Genomic DNA, 25,977 nt, shown 5'->3' with positions numbered 1-25,977 from the left:
TGTATTGCCTGTGCACGAGACCCCTCTCATGCGCCCTCACACAAACACGCACGTTTTCCCAGCCTTGAGTGTAACTTGCAAGGACAGGAATAGCAGCAGGCTGCGGTTTGGAGTGTGTGCTGATACTAAGAATAGCACAGAGGGAAGGCGGGGACTCCGTGTTGGCTGGGTCCCCCACGCCTCGAGCTAAGATTGGATCGTGGCAGATAAAAATAGCTCTGAAGCGAGAGGCACGGGGTGGGGGGAGAGGTGCCTCATTTCTCTCCTTTTCACTTTTTCCTGCAGTGCTGCTTCTGCAAGGTGTCACATGTAGAAAGATATCGCTGTGTTTGAGGAGAGAAAGAGGGAGATCAAGTAAGAAAGAAAAGAGAATTCATTACTGTTGGTTGGTGGAGTGGCCAGTAAACATACTGTATAAAAGATACTTCAACCTTGCCTCAAATGACCTACCTCAAATCGTGCGGGTTGTTGACAAGAGGTGTTCGGTCGGATATACAGTTTTCACCAAGCAATATCAAGGGACTTGTTTGACCTGAAAGACCATCGACAACACTCTAGCAGCTGCATAACAATGCGCTAAATGCTTCTCAGAACACCTTAGCGACCGCATAGAAATGCCCCGCCTTGCAGTGACTTTCGCATATGCAATCACTTCATTTCCATCAGAAAATATAAAAATCAAGTTTGTTTGTGCCATGACACGTAACGGATCAGCATCGATGCTCATTTCACGTGTGCAACCCCAGAACGCACACAGAATACCAATGAACACACTCTCACACATACATTTCCACAATTGCAGAGCTGGTGAGAATAGAAGTGATTATTGGGGAAGCATCCCTATTACTATCTCTGTGTGTGCTTGTTCTTTTAGGCTATATATGGTTTATGAGGACACAAATGTGTATCATCAAGACGTATATTACAATATAAACATGGCTTCATCCTATGTAAAAAAAATATATATATATATATATATATATATATATATATATATATATAAATATATATATATATATATATATATATATATATATATAAATGGTGTTTTTATTTTTATTTTTCAAAAAATGCCAAAAGTTTTCTGTGATGGGTAGGTTTAGTGTAGGGGATTGAATATGCAGTTTGTACAGTATAAAAACCATTACCCCTATGGATGAACCACATATATAAGTGTGTGTGCAGTAGGGCTTTGGAGGAGAAAGGTAATGCATTCTTTCCTCTCACTCTGGTTATACTTAGCCGTGATTGACTGAATTTGGTGACTCGAGGGACATGGAAATGCCTAATTATAAACACCTTCTCCTTCTGTCTCTCTGGAGAAGGGGAGGGAAAGAAAGTGAAAACTTCTGTAGAAACCAATTTAACCATCTTACACACACTCCTCTTGTGCCACTGGGGTCTGTGTTACTAAGATTGGAAGGAGATGGCTAAAAATAAATTCTGCTTTAGGTAGGGTGTGGGACTGCAGACGGAGCGCGGGGGTGGAGATCATGAGAGGAACGGGGAAAAAACAAGATGCGAAGAAAGAGAGAGGCAGGGTGCGGAGAACGGGAGGGGGGTTGCGGATAAAGATGGAGAGATTTCAGTCAAAGTGAATGGGGGAGAACAAACAGAGGGATGGGAAGAAAGGGACAAGGGAGATGAATGGAACCATGTTAATTTGAATTAAGATAAGCTTGAATTTTGTTATTTTTCAGCCTCTTTCCTCCCTGGATATGTGATGAAGTAGTTAGCAATACAGGAATGAGGACTGTGTGTGTCACCATCCAATAGCGAAGGACGGTGATTGACACAATCTTTTATGTGTTTTGACAAAACAAAAATAAACAGTACCGCCTCCCCTCTCTGCAACCTCTTTTGCGGTGCCGCAGGATACCGCTGCTTGCAGACATTCTAAGAACACGCAGTGCTGAGAGAGTTTAACAACGAAGAAATCGAAATCAATTTCAGCTTCTATAAAGAAGAATGTTTTTCTGGGAGGAAACCAATTGAGGTTCCTTAATCTGGCACAATGGATACATATGCAGAGAGTTGAGCTAGAGGTTGAGAAACATGTAAGAGAGGGAGAGAAGGACAAGAATAATCAACAGGCTGTGTTATTCTGCCACGCACTGGTCATGACTCTTTACTACCCATTTGAAAATAATTTTTAGAATTACATGCTATTGAGGACCAAGACTGGTTTTACAAAAATAAATAATTCTTTAATAACTAGATTTGACTATTCAAATGAAAATATTAGTGCTTGCAAAGCAGCAGTAGAATGGTGTTAATGTTGGAGGTAACAGGTTCCACACAATGGCACAGCATCATGGCAGTGTAAAAGTGATTATATATGGCTAAATAGATAGTAAGATCACAGTTTAGTGTGCAAATACATGCAAGAGAGAGGGCCAATCACTATTCGGTATGCAAATATTACAGTGACAGTGTTTAATGCGAGACTAAGAATGGAAGTTTTTTAAACTGTAATATACACTACCGTTCATGTTTTTGAAAGAAATCGTATGCTCACCCAGGCTGCATTTATTTAATCGAAAGCAGTAATTGCGTTCCTTTGAATTACTTTGATTCCTGCGTATAATTTATTCCTGTGTTGGCAAACCTGAATTTTCAGCAGTCATTACTAGTCTTCAGTGTCACATGATCCTTCAGAAATCATGCTAATATGTTGATTTGCATTGATTTGAAACAGAAACTTTTTATAACATTTCAAATGTCTTTACTATCACTTTTGTGACCTCACAGAAAATTGTGCATAAAAAACAAACAAAAAAACAGATTGGAACATAAATACAGTGCTGCCTCTATTATAAATACTATAATAAAGTGCTATCACCCAAGCTCTAATCATTAAACTCACTTCTGTTGGTCAAAGACGTGTATCCACTCCATTATATAGACAACAGCATTATTAATCCTGGTCTGTCTCTCTCAGCTGGACTGGGAAAGCAACGGCGGTCTGGTGAAGAAACTTCCTGCTATCCGTGAGGATGAGGAGAATGATGAAGAGCAGAACTCAGTGTCAAGAGCCCCACGGTCTCCTCTTCGCCTGACCCGGGGCCTCAACTCCCCACTGCGATCGCCACTCCTCACCCCTCGCCCCTTCCGCCCTCCATCAGACCACACGCGACCCGCCACCCTCCAGATACCTGTGGTCAGTTTCAGCAGCGCCCCTCCAGAACTCAGCCCCAGGTACACATCCACATCTCACATCACATCCTCAAAGAGCTGTTGCCCTCTGGTGGCTCTCATAAGAACTTTATATATTCATAATTTAGAAGAAGTTTCCAGTTACCATGGCAACCGGTTTGGGTGGAATCACTGCTTGCTCTAGTGATTAGCTCTTCCATTTCACACTAAGAAATCAAAGCTTACCCAAAGCTGCAATTTAGTGAGCTGGAACCAAAGGAATCCATTTCTATATAGGCATTTTATATTCCATTTTATATGTAGACGTTGATATGATCATGCATTTAACCAAACTGCTTAAATCTCTTGCCAGTCCTGGATCTGCTGCACATGAACAACAGTGGATTTTTCTAATATCTCTGCAGGTTTGTGGACGGCATAGAGACAGAAAGCAATTCCAGCTCAACACAAAGGTTTGAGTTCGGTCCCAGCCTACCTCAGAGCGGCCCCCCGTCCCCTTCCCCAGGTACAAACACATCTACAAGACAGAATGCGATTTCTGGAAGGAAATATTGTGTAGTGATATTTCCAAAAATAGACTGTCTTGCACAGTCAGACTTATTCTGCAGCTTATTCTGGCCAAGAACCGCCCACTTAGACAGGAAGGGACCATCTGACCAATATGTAAAGTTGCCAACTATTTTTTAACTATTTTTTTTTAACACATCCACAGGGGTGGTACATCTGAAATTGGAAATAAACCTCAAAGCAAAGCAGGATATTTTGTTGCACATGCCCAGGGATATATATCAGCTATTAATTCTTACTCAGAATCCATTGTAACAGCATGGGAAATTTACAAACAACTTGAATTCTGGTGAACCCTGACTCAGGCCCTGTTTACACCTGGTGTTTTAATCCGTCTCTTTTGTCCACTGTCAACCACTTCTGTCCTGATTTCTTCAAGGGGAGGGTCTATGGGCAGGTAAATGTATGGGTTTTGGACAGGTTTTGGCTAATGGAAAAAATAAGCTCTCACAATTTACACATAAACGTGCCTGCTTTCGTTACTGCTCTGATAGCCGCAAGACCACGCCAAACACAGTGTTAGAAATCAGGAATGTTTAGAGAACATTCTCAACATTACTTGGTATGTTTTTATTGTCTTCAAACCAAACTTGGGTCTCCATCCCACAAAGTTTAAATCCCATCTGGCTAGCGCGCTTCCCATAATGTTTACGTGTTAGATCAGTTGGCAGTCTTTTTTCTTGGCTGTTTGAAAACATTGGATCACATGAGCATCTACACCACGAAAGCAGTCTGGTCGAATGCGTTTTCGACTACCTCTGGGAGTGGTCGAAAGTGGACAAGCTCCTGGAAACCTGTATTTAGCGTCGTCCACTTGTGATCTGATCGAACAAAACGCATCTTAATACCAGGTGTAAACAGGGCCTCAGAGAAATTACATAAAGCCAACCAATCAGATTGCAGATCTTACCTGTTTCGTGTGTAGTATGCGTGAGATGGTCAGAAAATGGTCCGTGTTACTGTGAGCTTTTCTTCATGTATCCAATCCTCTTACTCTCTCACCTTAAAATATGCTTAATCACTACAACAAACTCAATATATGAAACAATCTAAACTTACCCTGTTTTGTGTGCAGTGAACCAGGAGCAGCTGGAGACCAAGCAGAGCATCACCAAACTGAGCGAGGAGGTAATTGAATCAAGCACATTGAATCAAAATAAATATAAAACTTTTTTAAACATAAAAGATGTAAAAACTATAAACTATAAAGAAATTGTTGCAAATGACCAATCAGAATCACGCTGTTGTTTAATGTAGTTTATTCTAACTGTTGGTGCATTAATATTGAACTGAACTGATGTGCGGGAACAGCTTTGAATGAAGAACATCCAATCAGATTTTGTTGCCAGAACTATCTCTTCCATAGCTCACATTCCACTGATCTCATTCACAGATGACTAGTCTATCCCAGCAAGTCTCTCAGCTGAGCAAAGAGCTACAGGAAATGACACGTCTCCTCCGGCCCTTACTTGTCATTGGATCTCAACCCCTCATAACAGCCATCAGTCCAACGATATCTCCGTCTCCCAGCAGTAGCAGTGGTCCAACAATAAACACACCACCATCTCCTTCGCACACAGCCCCACTGTCTGCACAACTCAGGCCTACATGCTTACTATTGGACAGCGCAGAAACTGGAAGCATTAGCTTGCCCAGCTGCCTCATACCCACCAGCCCACCTCAGAGACACCAAGCACATGCTCAGGTGTTTCCGGCTGGCTGTTTGAGGGGACCTTCCCTGCCAGTTCTCCTTTCTCCAGTGACAGCCCAAACGGAGGGGCCAGGCTGCCAGGTAGCTCCGACCCAGCCACCGCAGACCAGTCACCCCTCATCTCCATCTCTAACCTTTTCTTCCTCGCTTCCTTCTTTCCGCTCCCAGTCTACTTCCTGCTCTCCCTGCCAAGGGCCTCACCGACCTGCCAGTCACAGCAGAGGTTTGCTACCTAGACCCCCCTCACAGGACACCCCACCTCCACCACCCTCTCATTGCTCAGCACCACCCTCGATCAATAACTCCCCTGGCGACCACAGGCTGAGGATCAACCCATTTCCCTCGTCCCCTTCCTCTGCTGACACCGCTCCTCGGATTCAGCCACGGTCATGCACTCCTCCTTCTTGTCCACACACCTCCCCACCCTTGCCTTGCTCCCTGGACTCCCTGCCAGAAACCCAGGCCTCTTTCGGCACTTCCTGGTCCCCGCAGAACCCCAGGTCGGGACCTCCTCAGTTAGAGTTTGAGATGCAAGAGAGGGCAGCAGGAGAGAGGCCTACCACAGAGCATATCAGCTTCATAGATGAAGAGGGGCCACCACTGTGAGTGACTGAAACATGAATACTACAACTAGTTGACTTAGCAAATAATGGAGTGATGAACTGGGCCAACAGCAATTACCCCAACACACCTACATTCTGAATAACAGACAAAACTGATTGCTGTTTCTACAGGATGACACTCGTAATTGGACACATTGTGGATCTGTCCCAAACCCTAGTGAGCTGCCTAGCTAGACAGCATTTTTAGCCATCATATGCATGACACTTACACCTTTTCCAAATAGTAGACAGCTAAAATGATGTGGTCTTGTAAGGATTTTGGCCAAAATCTAAGTCACCATTGCATTTATGCATCATGGATAAGATATCTCAGAATGCATTGTGAATCAGTAAAAGAGTTTCATCAAGGATTGTCCCAATTGTTACATAAAGCAACACAAGAGTTCATGTCATGGTGTAAATACCATACTTGCGAGATGACAACCCAGAAGTTCTACTTGAAGCTATTCATGTCCTCGGACACTAAATTATGTATTTCTACAGCAAAATTATCATTAAGCAAAACTACAACAGTGAGTAACAATCGTTATGTAATTGCTTAAAGTTTAATTAGCAGGACTTTAGATAGTTACACTATTCAGATAATAATTGCATTAAGACATTAACAATAGGCAATTATAAGGATTATTAAAAATAAATAAAAAACTGCACAACTACATTTTACTGCTGAAGCCACTGGCATTTCGAGTGTTTCCGCATGGCATTGCAGCGGTCATGTGGTACAAGTTGGAGCTTTCAGAAAATTCTGTGAATTTTGTAATTATCAGGCCTGAGGACGTGAGCGCTTTTTATATGTAGACATCCCGCAATTATGGTATTTCATACATGGCAGAAACACATTCACAGTTGACTCCAACACAGTCTAAGTTTAACATGCTGCTAAGCTAATGCAAACTGAACTTTAACAATGAAAATTCCATCTAATTATATATTACATTTTTTTAGCCTAATACTGTGTACTATGTATTTTTGCGCTAAGAGAATTGAGTCATTATCATTAGCTTAGCAACATAATAACGTCCAAGTCTCTAGTGCGGTTATGTGGTCAGGCTAAGAGACGAGCTGTTTTTCAGCAAGGATAGATGCTACCAATGAAAAGTGTCAGAATACAGTGAGGCAGCTCACTATGATTTGAACCAGCACCTCAGTACTTGATACCAGCCAGTTACTCTCCTCTGAGCACAACTTCATGAAGTTTCTCTTCTAAAGGCTTTATAGGGCCTTCACAGGCACCAGTCATCACAGAGCATGGTGACCCAAACTGCGAGCATCCCGCTGCGGTCATTGAAACCTTGCTATGGGAATTTAATATAACATAAGTGAAAGTGCACTGATGAACTTGCATGTCTGTGCACTGATCATGCACAGAATACAGGAATTGTCAGGTGGTGTTTCTTATCTCTGTATTACCAAAATAATGTTTTTACTCTAAGAATTTCCCACCTTATGAAACAAGTTTATATTTAAATTTTCAGACTTGGTAAATTAATGAAGCTGTCACATTATCACCATAATAATTCATTTGTTTCCTCCAGACTGTCTTACGCCAGTTAACACATTCACTAGCCAGAACCATGAGTTGCATATTTAGTCAGAATGAAGACCTTGGGAAATGCCTTTCCTCCACTTCTGAAAAATGATCAAGTTTGGTCAGTTTATAGATTTCTTCAGTATATTCAGTCAAAACAAGTATGATTTAGAGTAAGAAGAAAGTGTAATACTTCGCTCACACGCACATATATACAACCAGTGTATAAAATTATGTGGTAATTGATTCATGCTATAAATATTTTTTTACCAGCCATGAAACTATATTTTACATTTTATATATATATATATATATATATATATATATATATATATATATATATATATATATAAAAATTCACTATCACAATGGATTTATTTAGCCATTTGTCCCTTGAATAGTTGGAGCAATTAGCGCAGGACATTGTTGTTCACAGCATCACAATTAAGCCAAACTCTAGTAAAACACCACCCATCCCCACAAAAAAAAAAAAAACCTTGCCTTTCTTGTTTCATTTCAGTGGTATAAATGTCACAAGTGTGCCACCTCATTTCTGGAGCTATGACAATAAATAAATAAAAACTTTTGATGGTATATTTCCCATTTAGTTAAAAGTTCTATTTCTCACTTGCAATTGTATTAAAAAAAAACAATAAAAAAAAAACTATCATTCTTGCATTGTAATTTACCCATGTATGTTAAAATTGCTAAAAGAATTACCAGCCATCTGGTCATTTCATTTACTTGCCAAAGCCAGTTTACTTACATTGCACTTGGCAAGTGTTCATTTATGACCCAGTGAACAACCATGGATGACATGCAAAGCGTTATAGCATGTAACAGCCTAACAAATCATGTTCTATTGCCCAAGTTACTCCAATCTCCTTTAAAAAAAGACAATAATCTCAATACCACAAACAGTAAACAGTAATTCTATTTAGCGGTCAGACTATGACAGGGGATGGCATGCCATACGCTGGGCAGCCCATGCAGGGTCCCGAGAGCTTGGCATGACACCTAACGACCTGAAATAAACATATACACTCAGCTTTAGCCATCCTGCCAGCGTGCCTTCTCATTATATATGAAAAGAAATCTTATATCGCTCCCCATTTTTTAGTGTTCACAATATTTCTCGAAAGCTTTTGGTCATATATCAGTAAAAAGCACTGCAATTTTATTTCACTGATCTATTTATTTAATGATTTTATGTATGTATGTATGTATCTATCTACCTGCTATCCTGAGAAGAACAGACTCCCGTGAGGAACCTCACAGATGATTCTTGCAGCTGGTGCCCACGGAAGCAGAAACACCATTAGTTTCTCAACACCATGTGATTCTGGATTCAGTAATGATCACCTCAGCATCTCTGATATCTGATGACCAGCAACAGACTGGCTTAAACCGAGCAGCCAGTGTTATTTCTTTCCACTAGTTGCTGTATAATTTGCCACATATCTTGGAAGCAGATGGACATCATCTGGTTTTTATCAGTTTGCTGGTGCAATCGTGCGCGCCATCTGCCCATCCTGACTAACATGTACGTGCTTGGATAGAGAAGGGTCACGTTGTTTATAAGACAATAGAATACTTTGGTTTCTATTTTCTGTACTTGGGTCAGGATATGAATATGGATAGTAGGAGCTTTGATGAACTTTGGGGTCTGGGGTTTCCTGCATGTCCAATTAATTTGCATGAGGAATGTGCCTGCATATATGGGGGGAGGGGACGGGCTGCACGCCCAAGGCAAACAGGGGTCCAGATGTATTTTATTAACTGTAACAAGCTTTACAAGAGACACTTACCAGGATAATAAAACAAAAAGTGATGTTTTATAAGAATAAAGATTTCTGTGCTCCTTTACACAGAATACTGTGATCCTTTTGATTCACAAAATTAAATGAAGTTAAATACTTAAGTAATAATATATGAAAATGATTTAAAATCCACCAAAGAGTGACTTTGGTTTGTTACTTGAAGTTATTGGGAGTTTTTTTGTTATTTTGGGTTTCCTCCTACATTTTTAGGCAGGGAAAGTAGATGATAGGATTTTTTTTTTTTTTTTTTTTTTAAAGAAAATAAGGGACGCAGTCAGGATTCAAACCGGCTTTCCCCACACGAGTACCAAAGTCCAACATTTCTGAAGCATGTGATGACTACTAGGCCCGATCTTCTGTGCTAAAAAAGCCCTTCCCAATCCCGGAAAAAACACACAAACCAGTAAACTGCTCCATGGCAGAGGCCTGCATATATTTGAGTGGAAACATTCACTATAGAGCTTCAAAAAGAGGGAGTTATGAGGAGACTGATTTGTGTGAAGATAAAGGGAGTGAAAACGAGAAAACGAAGAAACTGTCAAAAGAGCAAACAAAGTTTCACCTATTTGGGGTTGGATGATTTCTACGAAATGTCTCGGTATATGACCTAACATGCTGCCTCTCCAGATATACCCACATTAGCCTATATTACAGAGAGGAAAATACAAAGGGAAAAAACAACCTGAAAGGGTAAATTAAAAATCCAAAAAATATATTTATATATTTATATTTATATATATTTACGAGGTATGTATCCACAAAAAAAAGAACAAAAACAAGCAGTCTTTTTTAACTTTGTGTCAAAGTCCCAATTAAAATAATAATAATTATTGTTATAATAATATCATCAATAGTAAATCAGCAAACCAAAATGAGGAGACTAAGATCCTATAAGCGTAGCACTGAGAGGTCAGTCAGCTTTCTCCAAAGGGAGTCCAAAGCATCAAAGCCTCAATCCACTAGGTGGAGCTGCAACACACTTTGAGGAACTTTTTCCTTCACATGAAGTCCAAAAAACAAACAAAAAAAAACTAGTTCCAAGAGTTCAGCAGAAAACATAAGCCCAAAATGTGCTGTGGCCCCCTGGCAACCGTGTCTCCGATTTACAAAGCTGTTCGGGGGATCCACAACAAAAGGTGTCTTGTGCAACAAAACAAAAAAGGAGGAGCAAAAAAAAAAAGATCTCAAATCTAAACCAAAAACACAGGAGATGTGATCCTCCTAGAGATTGTTAGTGAGGCCGTAGCGCGCCTTCCTTCGAGGTCATGCCAGATACTGCTGCATCGCTGTTTTTGCCCTGAGAGAAAGAGGGAAATGTGAACAGTCACATCATTACTGTGGCAACAGATGAAACCACCACCAGAATGCCAGTCTGTCCATCACCTGTCACAGAGGTTGGGATCTGATGCCTGGGTGAGTTTGTGTAAGATATCAACAAAGCCCATCTCCCTTAGCTTATCTTGTCTCTCTTGTGAGCCTGGAGGAAGTAGAAAAACAGAAACTTGTATTGTTGAAAATACACAAAGAATCCTATTTAACTCAAGGTTATGAATAAACAACACCAAGTGAACTACAAACTGCACTGCTGTTGGATAATATTAATAATAATAATAATAAATAATCAGAGCCTCCAAACTGGAAATATTTAGGACAAAGTTAACGTTAAGATGTTATTTTATAAATCTTTTGCCATTTAAATAACACCATTAAATTTAACATAAATATTTTGATGTTACATTTTATTGTGCTTTCTTTTTTTAGGAGCTTGAATGCATTAACATTGAATGTACAATTTAAAAAAAAAAATATTTAAAAATATGATATTAAATGTTTTAAAACCCACAAATTAATCGTGATTAATGTTTTACTTAATTGACAGCCCTAATTGCATTTTTAAATCCTGCTGTGCATGTTATTTACACCACAAATTCAGACAACAGTTATACTGTGCAACAAAACTCGTGCTCTAAAATCTGATTCTTCAAAACCTCCACAAACCATGCGTCATGAGCTCCTCACCATCCTCCTCATTCCAGATGAGGTTAGAGATGCAGAAGGTTGCAGCCAGCTGCAGTTTCACATTGGAGTGACCCTGAATCATAGAGAAGAGAAGCAAAAACAATGATCTAGCAGGAGAAAAGGACAGTGACAAGGGGGAAACCAACAACAGTACAAGGAGACTAAGGCAAGCAATTAGAAAAAAAAATGCTACAGAGAACAGAAAAACTAGTGTGACAAAGAAGCATTGAAAACAAAGACCACGACTGAGAAACCAGATGAGCTAATGACAATACACTGACCATGTAATATTTAATTTTTTGGAGCATGTCGTCATTGGTCATAATGAGTTCCTTGGCAGTGTTTCCGTCAGCAATGTTGGCCAATATGCACAATGTCTGCAAAAGATGCCAAAGGCATTGTTAAGCATCAACTTTGGAGACTTAATCATCACCTTTAGACTTTATCTAAAAATCAAGGCTCCTAAACAAAAGAGAATTTAAGTTGAGAATTAAATAAGTTTTATTTTGTAATAAGAAAAAAGAAAAATCATATTAGGTCATTAATAGCACCATTCATACCTGTATGAATAATGATTAAGGTTGGGTGATATATGTAAAAACAAAATCAAGAAATCTCAAGAAACACTTATCAATGTTGAAAACAGTTGTGATGCCTAATATTTTTGTGGAAAGAAACCATGATAAAGTACAAATAAACAGCATTTATTTGAAATATAAATCTTTTGTGACATTATCAACGTCTTTACTGCTAATTTTGACCAATTTAATGCTGAATGAAAGTATTCATTAAAAAACTAAATAAAAGAGTGGTAGTGTATATGTAACATTATATTAATGTGTTAATAAACAGCAATATTTACCTGCATACAATAAAACATTTAAATTTCAGAATTGATGTATGTGCCACAAGATGGCATATTTACACGTTTATGCACCACAGACAGTATATCGCACTCAAACCCTGTGCACAGCCAACAACAATAAACAAAAACAAGTACCTGATAAAAAGACAGAAGAGCTTAAGACTTGTTCTATGGTATTTATGGTATTTCTATGGTACTCCAGTTTGAACATAAAAGGCTAAAAGTTTTGAAATTTCCAGTGCATGTCTGTGTGAGGTAAAAGGACACAAGCTGTTGTAGCTCCGCCCCCTGTGCTGGGAGCAGCAGCTCATTTGCATTTAAAGGGACAGACACAAAAACGGTGCGTTTTTGCTCACCCTCAAAAATGGACAACTTTAACATGCTATATAAAAATATCTGTGGGGTGTTATGAGTTAAAACTTCACATACACACTCTGGGGACATCAGAGACTTATTTTACGTCTTGTGAAAAGGGCATTATACCACCCCTTTAAAACAGCTCAAACATGCATTTTAGTCTGAGACTAAACCTAAGCCTTGTCTATGAAACCAGGGGTAAGGATTTTTTGAAGACACCCGGAATAATCATAAACCTTACCTTGTATAAAACCAAGAAAATTCCTTTAACAACACCAGGAATATAATACTTGCTTGAGGAAGACTTACTAGTCTTATTCTGTAAGAGTGTCTAATCTCTCTTATCTTAAGCGGTTCACACTGAACGATTTTGGCCGTCTGAGGGAAATTTCGTGAATCCTAAAAGATTCCTCGGATCCTAGGCCAAAATCTGAAGTCTTTGATCGTTAGTTCACCGACAGCTGATTAATGACCATTGCGATCAAATTTGACCTCAAGACGAAATTCTGGCAGTGTCAGAAGATTTGACACACAGTCCTGTAGTGACTTCTCCTACAACAACAATCAAATCAAAAACCAATAGGGGCACCAAACCTGATGACGCGATAGCGAGACAACAACAAACCACCACTTGCTCCACACGCACCGTCTTCGCTTTTTCCAGTTTCCTTTCAATAGAAGTCATGATCAAAATAAACACAGATTGTTTTTGTTTGCTAGCCACCATTTCTATCCCGCATATAATGCAGTTCACGTCACTGAACGTGTCGAGGATTGATGATGTAAAACTCCAGACAAGTCTTCTTGCATGTGAACGTTTTTTAACACATCTTAATGACAACTGAGATCCCACAGTGTGACATGGCTTACAGCGGGGTTCATGTTCGTACAGTCTGACAAGCAACAGTCTTAAAGGACTATTATAAAACGTACAGTGCGCACCCGGCTTTAGTGTGTTTGTGTAGCTCACCTGCTCTTTGACCTCTATGCTGTGTTCTCCCTCCAAGATAAGCGTGACCGCTTGCATTATCTGCTTCCCATGTGAGCTCATGATCTGGTCTATATGCTACCAAAGACAGGGAAAGACAATTAGTGTGTGTGCCTGTTACAGAAGCCCATAATCTTGTTAGACCCTGAGAACATATCAGACCGAGTATGCATATTTATATATATGAGTGTTACCGGCCGGGTGGAGAGCAGGTTTCGAAGCAGGCCCAATGTTTTCATGAGCACATTGACATCAGGATCAGACAGGAGTCTAAAGAGCTGTTCTGTGCCCAGAGCTCGAACTATCTCCACCTTCACTTTCTGATCTGCCTGGAAGGCCATATTCTGCACAAACACGCATTACAGTTACTGATGACACTGAGTGTTTTCATACTGAAGCTTTGGTGAGGACCGAAGTCAGCTGGTCTTACCATGAGAGCCCAGATGCCGTTGACCCTCAGAGCTGGACTGTCACTTTGTGTCAGGCTGCATAGTAACTCAATAACCCCAGACTCTAAGATAGGCTGAGAACAAACACGTACACAGTCAAACTCAAAGCCCAGTGGTGTTTGAATAACCCTCTCATTCTATTTAATGAACAAATTCTACGTTTAAATTATGACAAAGTAACTAAATAGTATAAGCAACAATGTTGTTCAACTGCCTGCTGATAATAATAATTATCTTAAATGAATGCAGAAAATGTGAGTGATTAATCAAACCAATAAAGAAATGCATTACTATAGTGGTAATACTGTAAAATAGAGCGTTTGGTAATAATAATAATAATAATTGTATTTTACAGAAATGTACAATACTCGTGGCTGTTCTAATTTGTTTGCCTTTAAACATTAAATCATAGAACTTTTATTTTAGTGGAAACTGCAAAGAGATCTTAAAGCTTCTCTTTTGTTGACAACAGTTTTATAAATGATTCTCGTGGACCCTTTTCACATTCCCTGAAAATATGAAGAACTTTACTGGATTTGCAATGCTGATAACTGTGGAAACGCATCACCACAGTCTGTGAAAAGGGTCCATATTACAAATTTAGGAAGATGGTTGGCACGTTGCACTTTCAAGCGCATGTTAAAAGTGATCCAAACCACCCCCAAAATACAATTATTTTAAATAAAGATTTAAATAAATGAATAAAAACAACAAATCTACACAGATCACACAAATGACCTATTTTGGATCCAAAAACAAAATTTTCTGGATTGCTAGCAAGTGCTTTTTTAGACCTATTCTATACGGTTGCTAAGGTGTTCTGAGTGTAATCAGCAAGTAACACTAATAAACGCTCAGCCCAACAGAGTGTGTGTACTTTACCTCTTTGCTGGGTGAAAACTCCAGCAGTAAGTTGCATAGTGTTGAAGAGGCCATGACCAGCACCTCGTCTGGTGCGTTCTGTAATAACTACCCTCAAAAACAAATGTGCATTCAGTTAGGGTTTGATTAGCGTTCAGTAATTACTCAACGTCATATGAATATCATACCTTCATTAATGGCTTCCATACTGCGTGATCGTGGAAACTCGTCCTTAGCTGTTGTACAGATCGTGATAAACTGTGCAGACATCTAGAAGAAATTTGAATGAAATCAGTTAAAACTGAAAGAGCAACCAAAACCTCTTTTCTTTGTTTTATTCTTTGAATTCTTTATATATCCAGTTGTTGTGCCCTTACAACAAACATTTCACATTTGAACAACTGTTCAAAAGTTTGGGATCTGTAAGAATTTTAAGTCTCTTATGCTCACCAAAGCTGCATTTATTTAAAAATTCCAGTAATAACAGTAATATGATGAAATTTTATAACAAATTAAAATAACTGTTTTCTATTTTAATAGATTTTAAAATGTAATTTAATACAAAATGAATTTTCAGCATCATTACTCCAGTCTTCAGTCACACGATCCTTTAGAAATCATTCTAATATGCTGATTTGGTGCTTCTTATTTATTATTATCAATGTTAAAAACAGTAGTGTTGCAAAATATATTTGAGTAAAACATGATACAAGTTCATCTTACTGACCCCAAACTTATGAATGGTAGTGAATGGTAGCTTTTGTTTTTTGATAGACAACAATTAAGAGAAAAGGAGTGTCATACCTGACTGCTGCTAACCGTACTTTGATACTAGATTCTGATAGGCCGCTAACGATCCTGTCCATCATGTTTTCTGTCTCTGTAATCTGTAGTGGGAAATTTATGTAAATTAATGGGGAAATATATAATATAATATAATAAATTTTGGTAATAAATCCATGATGAGAAACCCCCATGGTATCTCACCTTTTTCCTGATGTCCTCGTCATTGGAGCCCAGTGAAGCATAGAGTTTAAAAGCTGCTTGTCGGAGCTCATGTGCATGTTTCAAGTCATGGTCCAACTACAGGAAGACAGACGATCAGTTAAACTGAGTCTTCACGTGCTATTGTAATCTTCATACTTAGCTTTATATAAGAACAACAGAAGTCTCTGGTAAAGCTTATTAAATGCATGTATATGTGTATGTGTGTGCGTGAATTTACCCTCTTAATATCAGTGATGGCACTGACAGAGCTCGGGTATTTAAAGTAGTCAGCCAACATGGACACGAGGTGGTCAGTGACGCTGGCAATCCGCTGTAGTTCTATGTCCGGCTCCATCAGGTAGGCCAGCGTCTCGGCCCCCTCCACCCTCTCCTCCAGTAACCGCTCTTTACTGCACATCCGGACCAGGCAAGGCAAAGTCTGTCCAGCCACACACAACTAGTTACTATGCACTCTCAATGGTTACACTCCTGCATTCATCACGTAAATATGGAGTTTTTTCGGGAGGTACCTTTAGTACAACACAGCCGTCGTCTGTACTGATGGCTCCTGCTCGACACATGTATGTTAAACTGAGAGAGAAAGAGTGTGAATGTGTACAAGATGAGGGGAATACACATGTATTTTCACAAATAACCAGCAGGGTGAGATTTACTTACCATTTTGCGGCTGTAAGCTGCATTTCGATGGGTTTGTCCCTTTGCATCATTCTAACAAAAACCTGAGAGAGCTGCTCACCATCTACAAGCACTGAGAAACATACAACAAATTAATATGATTTTTAACAGGCTGAAGTATTATTGATTTTTTTCTACAGACATACAGGAAACCTAAATAAAGCCCTGAAGGAAACATAATGACAACATCTGATTCAAAGAAAAAAGAAGCATTGCAAATATTGTCATATCAGTCTTTTTCGTGTATTTATGATGTTTATCAGGCTCTAATACACTATTAACTAAGGGCAAGCTCACACTACAGGACACTAGGACACTCATCTGTCGTTGTCTTGTGATAGTAGCACGCACACTACACTACAAAACACAACACTGACGAGGTGCACAAACTACAAGACATTTGGTCAAGAGCCAGTCCCGACCAACAGCGAAAAAAATAAATAAATAAATAATTCATTCTCACCATTCACCAGTGTCATGGAGACCTGAGCGTTCTCATAGGCCAAGACTGAGAAACACTTTAACGCCTGCATCCGTACCTGCGGAGAGAGTAAAACATTATTAATCTGTATACCACAGTTTGTCTGAATACTCAATTCTGATGGTGGAAGGTGTGTAATAAAACAGGTAGTTCCAAGTCAGTTTAATCACTGCTCTGTAATTAATGCGCTGCTTTCATTGAAGCGCACACAGAGATCGGAGATCGCACAGCGAACACACAGAAATAGGAGCACAGTAACTTGTTGTCAAAGCTTCCCCACGACTTTTATTAATAAATGAACTTTGCTACTGAATTATTACATTATATTAGTCAGCAAAAAGGTTGTAATGTTGCTGTTTTTGAAGCAATTAAACTCACAGCTTCATTGCTAGTAGAGAAAAGATGCACGGATGCATGTAATTCACACACACATCTTTCTCTTTCTCTCTCAAAAGGCTAATTCATTAAAATAAATGTTATAATTCAATTAAATAAATGTAACTTTATTGCACTACTTCATCTCTGTGTCAGATTTAAAGCGGACAAAATGCTAGATCTAACAAGTGGTAGCTGATGAAAATAACCATAATTTTAACCCTTCCAGTCAAATTTAGCACTGCTAACATAAATGACACCTTTAACTTGTCAATGCTGGCAAATGACCATAGTATAGCAGGATAATCCACAGCTAGCTGTACATTAAACGATTTGAATGCACTCCGAAGGCAACCACCCTCCGCTTTGTGTCAGGCGGTTCTTTGCCTCCACATCGTGCATTAAAATCGTTTAACGCACAGCTAGCCATGAATTGTCCCTTATGAATACACCAACATGCATAAAAAATACAATAACAACTGGAAAAGCCATTCTGTTCCTTTTTGTACCTTATAGGATGGAGAGATGAGCAGTGGAGCGATGTTCTGGATGGCACCATGGTTGAACAACACTGTCTGATGTTCTGGAGTCTGAACACACACATTATTCAACATTTTAGGATTTTTTTTTGTGGCAGTTTTGGCTTCTTGGCTGTAAACTGCAACTACTTTACAGTTTGACAGGTGTGTATTGTATGTGGCTAATCCTATCGCAATTTAGAGCTGGAACTATTTGTCTTATGAATCTGAATAAATGCATATTTACAGTGTGATGCTGAGTTGTGTGTTACCTTGCAGCAGTGGGCGAATATTTGCGTGATGTATTCCTGTGTGTGCTGTGACCGACTCAGCAAGGACATGAGGTGGGGGATCACAGTAGGATCCTGATGCAAATAAAAACATGTTGATCACATTTCTGTTTATGCACGTGCGTATGTCATTTCAGAATGGGACACATGCGAGTCGTAGTCGTCTTACTGTGTAGAGCAGCTGCACTGGTGTGACTGGACTGATGAAAACGGTTCTTAAACAGCGCAGACATGCCTCAATGAAGATCAGATCAGAACACAAGAGACCTGCAGAAACACAAAACACATGAACACTTTTCAAATAAAAATATATAGAAGAAATCAGCATGGATTTGGAGAGAGAAAAAGTGAAAGAGCAAGAACCTTGCAGCAGGGCTGGGATGATGTGACAGTCCACCAGGGACTTGATGTTGTTTTCTGTGCCCATGGCCAGACTGCCCAACACGACCGCACATTCAGTCCTCAGCTCCAGACTGGAGGAGCTCTGCTGGAGAAGATACAGGAGTCTACACACACACACACACACACACAAACACAACCTTGTCATCATCATCATCATCATCAACAACATCATTAGAGTCAGCGATTAGCATAAAACATCAGAAGTTGAAAAATCAACAGAACAGCTTTTTGTGTTCAAGTCACCGTGAAATCAAAATGGACAATTCTTGTTTTTTGGAATTGTGAAAAATACTCAAGACTCCCGGAGAAGTAAAACTGAATAAATTAGCTATGATGCTTCAATTTTATTGGATGTGTCAAAACTGTAGTGCTATTGGTAGAAAAATTTAAGCGAGCGGACCTACCTTGGCACGGCTCCCAGCACAATCAGGTTGGCCTTCTGTTTGTTGTTTCCGATGACTGCATTCTTCATGTCACTGTCAATCCAGAAATGCACAAAACACATACATTTAAAATAGCACAACAGAAAAATAGATTAACAGAATTTCTCAATACTTTGAGGGTGCTATTACTCAGATGAAAAATTGAGGTTGCTGACCTCAAACTTTTAATTGAAAATGTATATACACTACTGTTCAAAAGTTTAGGGTGAATTAGATTTATTTTACTTTAAAAAAATGATATTTTAGGGCCAAATTTACTAAACAGGGCAAATTAGCGTGAGCGCAATTCCCAAAAAAGTGCCAATAGGAGTGGAAAGTTCTGAGGGTGATCTACAGACAAACAGACCAACTACCAGTTAGCGTCTGGTTTAAGACGTGCTTTTTTGGGTGGTAAATAATGGCGCAAACACCAGTAAATTTACGAGCGCAAACCTTTGTAAATCATGTTGCATGATTCTTAAATACTCTCCTTCCATAGATTTTGCGTCTGAAAGGGAAACTCCTACAAATGCATATACAATAAAGTCAGCCGCAAAGACAACTGTGTCCACAGCTTTTCAGTGCTAATTTTTAGTCAATCCTGACAGTAGTTTTTTAACACCAAAAGAGGGTTTGCGCTGGTGCAAGCTGTTAGTAAATCTGGCCACATGTCTGCAATAAGGATGCATTCAATTGATCAGTGACAGTAAAGACTTTTACATTGTTACAAAATAATTGTATTTGAAATAAATGCTGTTTAAAAAAATAAAAAATAAAAAAAAAAATATATATATATATATAATATAATATATATATCATGGTTTCCACAAAAACATTAAGAACACAACTGTCTGAATAACAACTGTTATTCAACATTGATAATAAGACAATGTTACTTATAGAAACAAAAAAACTTTTGTTAAAAACCCATTGTTTTTAAATTGTAATAACAGTATTGCTATTTTCCTGTATTATTGATCAAAATTTAATCTTCTTTAGAAATCTAAAGGAATTTCTTTAGAAATTAGAAACTTCGTTCATTACTTAAAACAATTCTAACAGACCCAAACTACTTAAAATGGATATTTTAGTAAGTGTTCATCATTTTTTAACAAGATTTGCCCATTTTCCGCATTTTTGCAGTTCGCTTAAATAGTGTTTCAATGCGAGACATCATTTTTTAGAAATTCTTACACATATTATGTTTTCTTTCAATTGATATGGAAACTGCATGTATAATAATTACACAACAATTGGAAATATGTTGTTTAAAACTACTGAAGTAGAGGACACTGATGTTTTTGTTTGACATATCACACAGTTAGCGTATATTTGAATGATCTGAGGATTATAGAGGCTGATAATGATAGAGCAAACAGTAACACCTTCCCAGCAGAGATCTCATGTCTTGTACAGCGTGTACAGATAATGTAGCCACATTCAAGTTCTCCTGTGAAGTTTCAACTTAGTATCAACAACGGAATTGCGACACAAAGTGATCCTGGTATGAATAAAAATGGAGATGAAGTGAAAATATCATATTCTTTTTGCACTAAAATAAAAGGCAATGATGACATTATGGGTGCATTGTATCAGTATCGTTCTGCCACCAATAATGATGGGAGGATTGATCACACAAGCCTGTTGCTTTATAGGGAAAAAAAACCCTGGTCAAATGAGTGAATATTTTGGCAAGGATTATTGCTAGTCTTCGTCAATAGAACTCAAATTGTTTACAAATGTAACCATAGTCATAATAAACTTATGCAGCGTTTAAGCCATATTGAAATGATTTATTTGAGAGTTGAGTGCACATGATGATAGATACAAAGATAAAGCACCAATTACAAACCTAATGTGCATCATTTGCTGTCAGGAAATGAAAAAGGGAGGGAAAAAAACTAAATTGCCCATTTTGGTATTGTTAACTAAAACCATTACAAATCATTTTTGGTCATTTAAATAATGCTTAAATCATCAGTCGATTTAAATTAGAATGAGTCAAATTAGATGAAAAAAATTACATTTCAGTTAGTTGCCAAGGCAACATTTCCAGGAGGAACAGGAACTTCCCAGGAGGATTTGAACACAACATTATTTATGACCAATTAGCTTAATTCGTCTAGCTTAAATCCCCGATAATTCTTTAGCTGACACGCCTCCAACTGGGAAAGTCAGAGCTCCAAGAGAATTATGAATTATTATTAGTGGTGCATCTCTGCACATTCATCTAGTTCAAATCATTTCATTTGAACTTGATGAACAGGGCCAGGCAGCATTAATGTAATAACTCCATAACAATCAGTGTCTTGGTTGATGTTTACTCTGATGGAAGATTTATATCTGTGGAAAAGTGCGCCAATGGCAGTCGAGAAACGTCAAGCTAACAGTAACCAGAGCTTGAGTTAAAAATAAAGATGAAGAGACCCGAGCCGCAGCTACCCAGACACACTCGCATAAACACACAAGTACAGCACCTCACAACGTCTCGCATGAAACAACAAAAAAACTAAACTTTTTCTCTCTAAGGACTAAAACCGACCTCCTATGGTGGCAGCCTCATCTTTAGCATGGTGAACTGTAACAGAGCACACAGGAAGGACATATGGTTGTGTACTCACATGACTCCCTGCAGCACGTTCTGTGGGTCAGGGTCGAAAAGCCGGTCAACATAGTGGCGACTCGTGGCTGTGACTTCCTGCATGGTGATAAATGACAGCACAAAGAGGATTCAGCAAACTCATCCCGTCTGAGGCATTCACAACACCCTCATTCTCGCCCCATAGCCACCTCTCCGGCTCACAGGGTCCAAATACATCAGTCTGTTTATCCTTACAGTCACCGGCTGTTGGTGGAAGTCTCTAGAAGGAGAGCAGAGACCTGCTTGCCGCCTCTTCACACACCGCAGCTCTCTCGTATAGAGACGGCAATTTCAGGCCAGAGAAAAGTGGGAATGATGCTCTGTGGGAATGATGGTCACCCCAAACACACCAAAGAATCTATGCAATCAGCTTGCACTGCTATAAATGTCACTTCATGCTTCAAAACATCACATTCTCAGGTGAACTTTAGAATTTCACATTGAATATAACCATTTTATTATGTTCAAATTGGATTCAATATACAATTCACTAAAAATCACACTATGAGAAAATGACTGCAAAAATTTAACATTATATTAAGAAACTTTTTACATGAGAACATAGGATGTTTAGGCTAAAACTTACTTTTTTTTCCTAAACTGAATATTATAAACAATATTGTAACCATTTTTAAACAAACAAAAAACACTTCTTCTGTGTGCTTTCCTATGCGCAGTAGAGCATGGCGCTAGCAATGCCAAGATAACGGGTTCAATTCCAAGCAAACTGAAAATGCGTCAACTGATACAAATTTATGACTTCAATGCAGTGCCAAATACAAACCCTCAGACAACAAAATTCATCAAAAAATATATATACTTCAGGTCTGCGCAGTTGTCTCTAAAAATGAAATATGCAGGTCAAAATGATCTGCAAAGATCATAATCGTAATATACATTTTGTACACACATTCCACAACACATGTTGATACTTTGCAGGTATTTTTATGACCGTAAAAAATTCAGAAAAAAAAATTCAAGAAAGACATCATAGGTTAACCAGTATTTCTAACAACTTTAAATTTGCCAAATTGACCTGCAACATAATAAAACGTGATTCCCTGTATATAACCTGTTCTTACACAAATGAATTTCAAACAGACTTCAACAAAGTATTTGATAATTTGAGATAATTATTAAATTACAGTAATACATTACAGTATTATTAACCAGTCCTAATTTTGTAGCTGTCATTCTAGAGGTCATTACTTAAATAAACAATTAAGTTGCAAATCTTACATAATTAATTTATTTGACATTTACCAAAATAAGATCTCTATGCATTGAGATTAGTTAAAGGTGCTCTAAGCGATGTTGGGTGACGTCACTTCTTGTTGACGTTCGAAGTATTGTCAAACAAAACAGAGGCTAGCTCGACCCTCCCTCCTCCTCATCCCGTCCCCTCCCCCGATGTAAATTCGGGACTTCACGCATTCCTTCTCCTTTGCTATTTGTTCATCGGAACATCGTCACTTTGGTCGTGTGTCGGCTATATCAAAATTCAAGAGAATATAATTCTAACGTTAGTCGTTGTCGTTGTCTAGGACATCTCTCCTCTAGCTAACTTCCCTCTTCATGCTTCTCTCTCCTCCACTCCCCACACCCCCCTTCATGTGCACGCGCACTAACCCCCCAACCCCCACCCCCAAATCATTCTTGTCGGTTATTGGCTGGAACACTGTTTGTTATGTTTCGTGGTCCAGGCTGGGCCAGTTTGTTTTTGTTGCCGTTTGTGGAGCCTGGGCTGTCTACAGACACCGCGTTTTTTTACAGTGTGTTCAGGGGACAGGCAGCCAGCGGATAGTGAGGAGATGTTTGCTGTATGTGACAAAAAATGTTTCGGCCTAAAAAACGTGTGACATCGCTTAGAGCACCTTTAAAGGCAGAGTATGTAAGTTTCCCCACTAGAGGTTGCTTATTCAAAACAATAACAAAGGCATAGCTTGATGACGCTTTGAATGAGAGTGGATTCATAGGAGTTGTCGTCTTCACCCCCACAGCCGATGGAAAGTAATCCAACGGGACAGAAATAGATGAGCTAATGTATTTATTAACGTTACTGTGACATAAAGCAGGGCGGGGTGGAGAGCGGAACGAGGTAGGTGAAGCAAATGCTAATGAGAGACTCCTGAGCGACACACCGGTCTCGAGTCCCAAGAAGGAGCTTCGGCTTTAATTATGTTTGTAGGCCGCTGCTGCTCCTTACGTTTGGTTGTTTATGTCTATTATACGATTAAAGTTATGTTCAACGTTTGACCGTTCCCACCTCCTTCTTCCCTGAACTTGAACTTTATTACAGTCACTTTTGATCACTTAAAATCACATTATTTTATTTAATTCTAACGAAATAGCTGCAAGTGCTCAATTACTACTCGTACAGGTCACTTTATCTGACAAATTAAAATTAAGGGCTAACGCAGCGCTGTTTTACTTGGTCAAAACAATATATTAAAAATACATTTGAGTGTGTTGAAAGTTATGTTATAACGTCACTCTACTTGTTGCACATTGCAGTAAGCTATGACGAAGTTGACAGCCGAGGCAATGACACGTACCACCAGCCCTACACACTTTGTATGTCTCTCCCTCATCTATCACACCTGATTCAACTCATGAGCTCATTAGTAGAGACTACAAGACCTGGAATGAGTGTGTCAGATATAGGGAGACATACAAAATGTGCAGGGCTGGTGGTACTCCAGGACCGGTTTGAGAACCACTGTAATAACAGACACAAGCTTATAGAGAAGCACAGCTACAATCACATAAATATTATGAGGCACATGAGATTATTTTTATAAATTATAATTTAGATCTTTAAAAAATGCGCACAGCACCTTTAAACCTTAGTCCTTATGTTCAGTTTGGGGTCTGAAAGACTTCAAGCCCCCTTTACACTTCAAAACAGATACAATATGCAAGTTACTTTATGGCATCATCAAGACATGAACAGTCTTAATGATAATAAAGAAAGCTTCATGCTGATAAAAAAAAATAATACTATTGTTTGGGGTCTCAGAGACTTCAGGTGTAAAACATGAATAAATGCAATACATTTGATGATCAAATATGACTTCTGAAAAGAAACATTGTGTATAATAACAGTTAACTTTATAATATAAGAAAGGGTTAAAGCTTTATCAATATCACACTACTGGTTTTGATTAGATCAAATGAGCACATTCCCATTCAAAGTATCAATATAAATACAGGGGCAGATGAGATTGGTAATTATTCAGTAACATGCTATACATCACATAACCAGTGTATTAACACCTAATACTGTACTTGGGTACCACCACAGTGAGGGTAGATCAACATGTGTCAAAACATACAGTACAGAACTACTGGGCTGTCAAAAGGGGGGCGTTACCACCATATTTGCCCATCAGCTCATCATTTAACCACTATATCAGATAATATAAAGCAGGTTTGTTTTTGTTTTTGAAGCCCCAGTTCTAAATATAGACTGAAAACTAAATATAACTTTGATTTGACAGCTCTGAGCACATCCAGATATGCTGTAAGCCACATAAACACACAAGCAGTTCTTTAAAAAACACACTGTTTAATTTAAGATCACTCGCTAAAGTCTACCTAATGTGTCTAGTGTATTTCTGAGAGATCCTAAAGTGAAAACGTGAGGTTTCAAATAGTATAATCAAAGAGACTCACGGATAACACGCTGATGCGTAAAGGGGCCTCCAGCAGGCACGCCATCATTCACTCAGCGGAACATTCACAGCGGCACTTTCCACACAAACACAGCTCAATCAGCGGAATATTTACAGCAGCACTTTCCCCCCAAACTTAAATCAGCAAAACATACAGTCCAGCACTTTCCACACCACTGGGTGTCACTCTATTTAAGTTTTATTTATTAAAAGGATTATAAAAAATATATATTTTTAATTTCAAGGAATTTAAATAATTAAAAGGCAATTCATAATTTAAATAATAACAATTATTCATTATTCAAACTAGTATTCATTACTCAACTATTAAATTAAATTAAAGTATTACTTGAGATAAAAAAAAAAATACCATAAATTAAATTCATCAGTATAATTTGAATTGAAAAAAGAAATCGTTTGTTTATTAAACACAAGTGGATTTATTATTCCACACCGAACCTTTCGTTTACTGTCTATGCACCGAACATTGCTATGAAAAGTAACATAATGTGACAAAGCAAAAGCAGGCAGAAGGCCGGCGGCACCA

General features: G+C 38.6%; 2 protein-coding genes across 3 annotated transcripts in view; one reads left to right on the top strand and one right to left on the bottom strand.

Moving 5' to 3' along the window:
- The window catches only part of kcnh3 (potassium voltage-gated channel, subfamily H (eag-related), member 3), a 111,743-nt gene extending 103,840 nt beyond the window's left edge, over nt 1-7,903 (top strand). The window contains exons 12-15 of the mRNA XM_084122838.1: nt 2,942-3,198; nt 3,561-3,661; nt 4,799-4,851; nt 5,117-7,903. Coding sequence (XP_083978964.1) covers nt 2,942-3,198; nt 3,561-3,661; nt 4,799-4,851; nt 5,117-6,040 — 1,335 coding nt within the window. The 3' untranslated portion in view covers nt 6,041-7,903. The remainder of the gene's footprint in view (nt 1-2,941; nt 3,199-3,560; nt 3,662-4,798; nt 4,852-5,116) is intronic.
- A 2,221-nt stretch (nt 7,904-10,124) lies between these two features.
- On the bottom strand, nt 10,125-25,512 carry armc8 (armadillo repeat containing 8). Of its 2 annotated transcripts, none has more exons than XM_084122836.1 (22): nt 25,432-25,512; nt 21,737-21,813; nt 19,098-19,169; nt 18,655-18,797; nt 18,461-18,558; nt 18,274-18,366; nt 17,993-18,073; nt 17,091-17,166; nt 16,610-16,700; nt 16,462-16,522; nt 16,170-16,370; nt 15,932-16,027; nt 15,749-15,831; nt 15,133-15,214; nt 14,966-15,052; nt 14,065-14,157; nt 13,829-13,978; nt 13,617-13,712; nt 11,706-11,801; nt 11,404-11,497; nt 10,789-10,882; nt 10,125-10,702 (listed from the first exon to the last, which is right to left on the bottom strand). In XM_084122836.1, the coding sequence occupies exons 1-22, from the start codon at nt 25,477-25,479 to the stop codon at nt 10,669-10,671; spliced, it is 2,046 nt and encodes a 681-aa protein (XP_083978962.1). In that variant the 5' UTR covers nt 25,480-25,512; the 3' UTR covers nt 10,125-10,668. The 2 variants fall into 2 exon arrangements, with proteins under 2 accessions (XP_083978962.1, XP_083978963.1); XM_084122837.1 differs by having other exon boundaries at nt 10,138-10,702; nt 11,425-11,497.
- Nucleotides 25,513-25,977: the final 465 nt, after the last annotated feature.

This window comes from Abramis brama (assembly GCF_963993115.1).
Source record: "Abramis brama genome assembly, chromosome: 8".
NCBI lineage: Eukaryota > Metazoa > Chordata > Actinopteri > Cypriniformes > Leuciscidae > Abramis > Abramis brama.
This window is presented reverse-complemented; position numbering and strand designations above follow the sequence as displayed.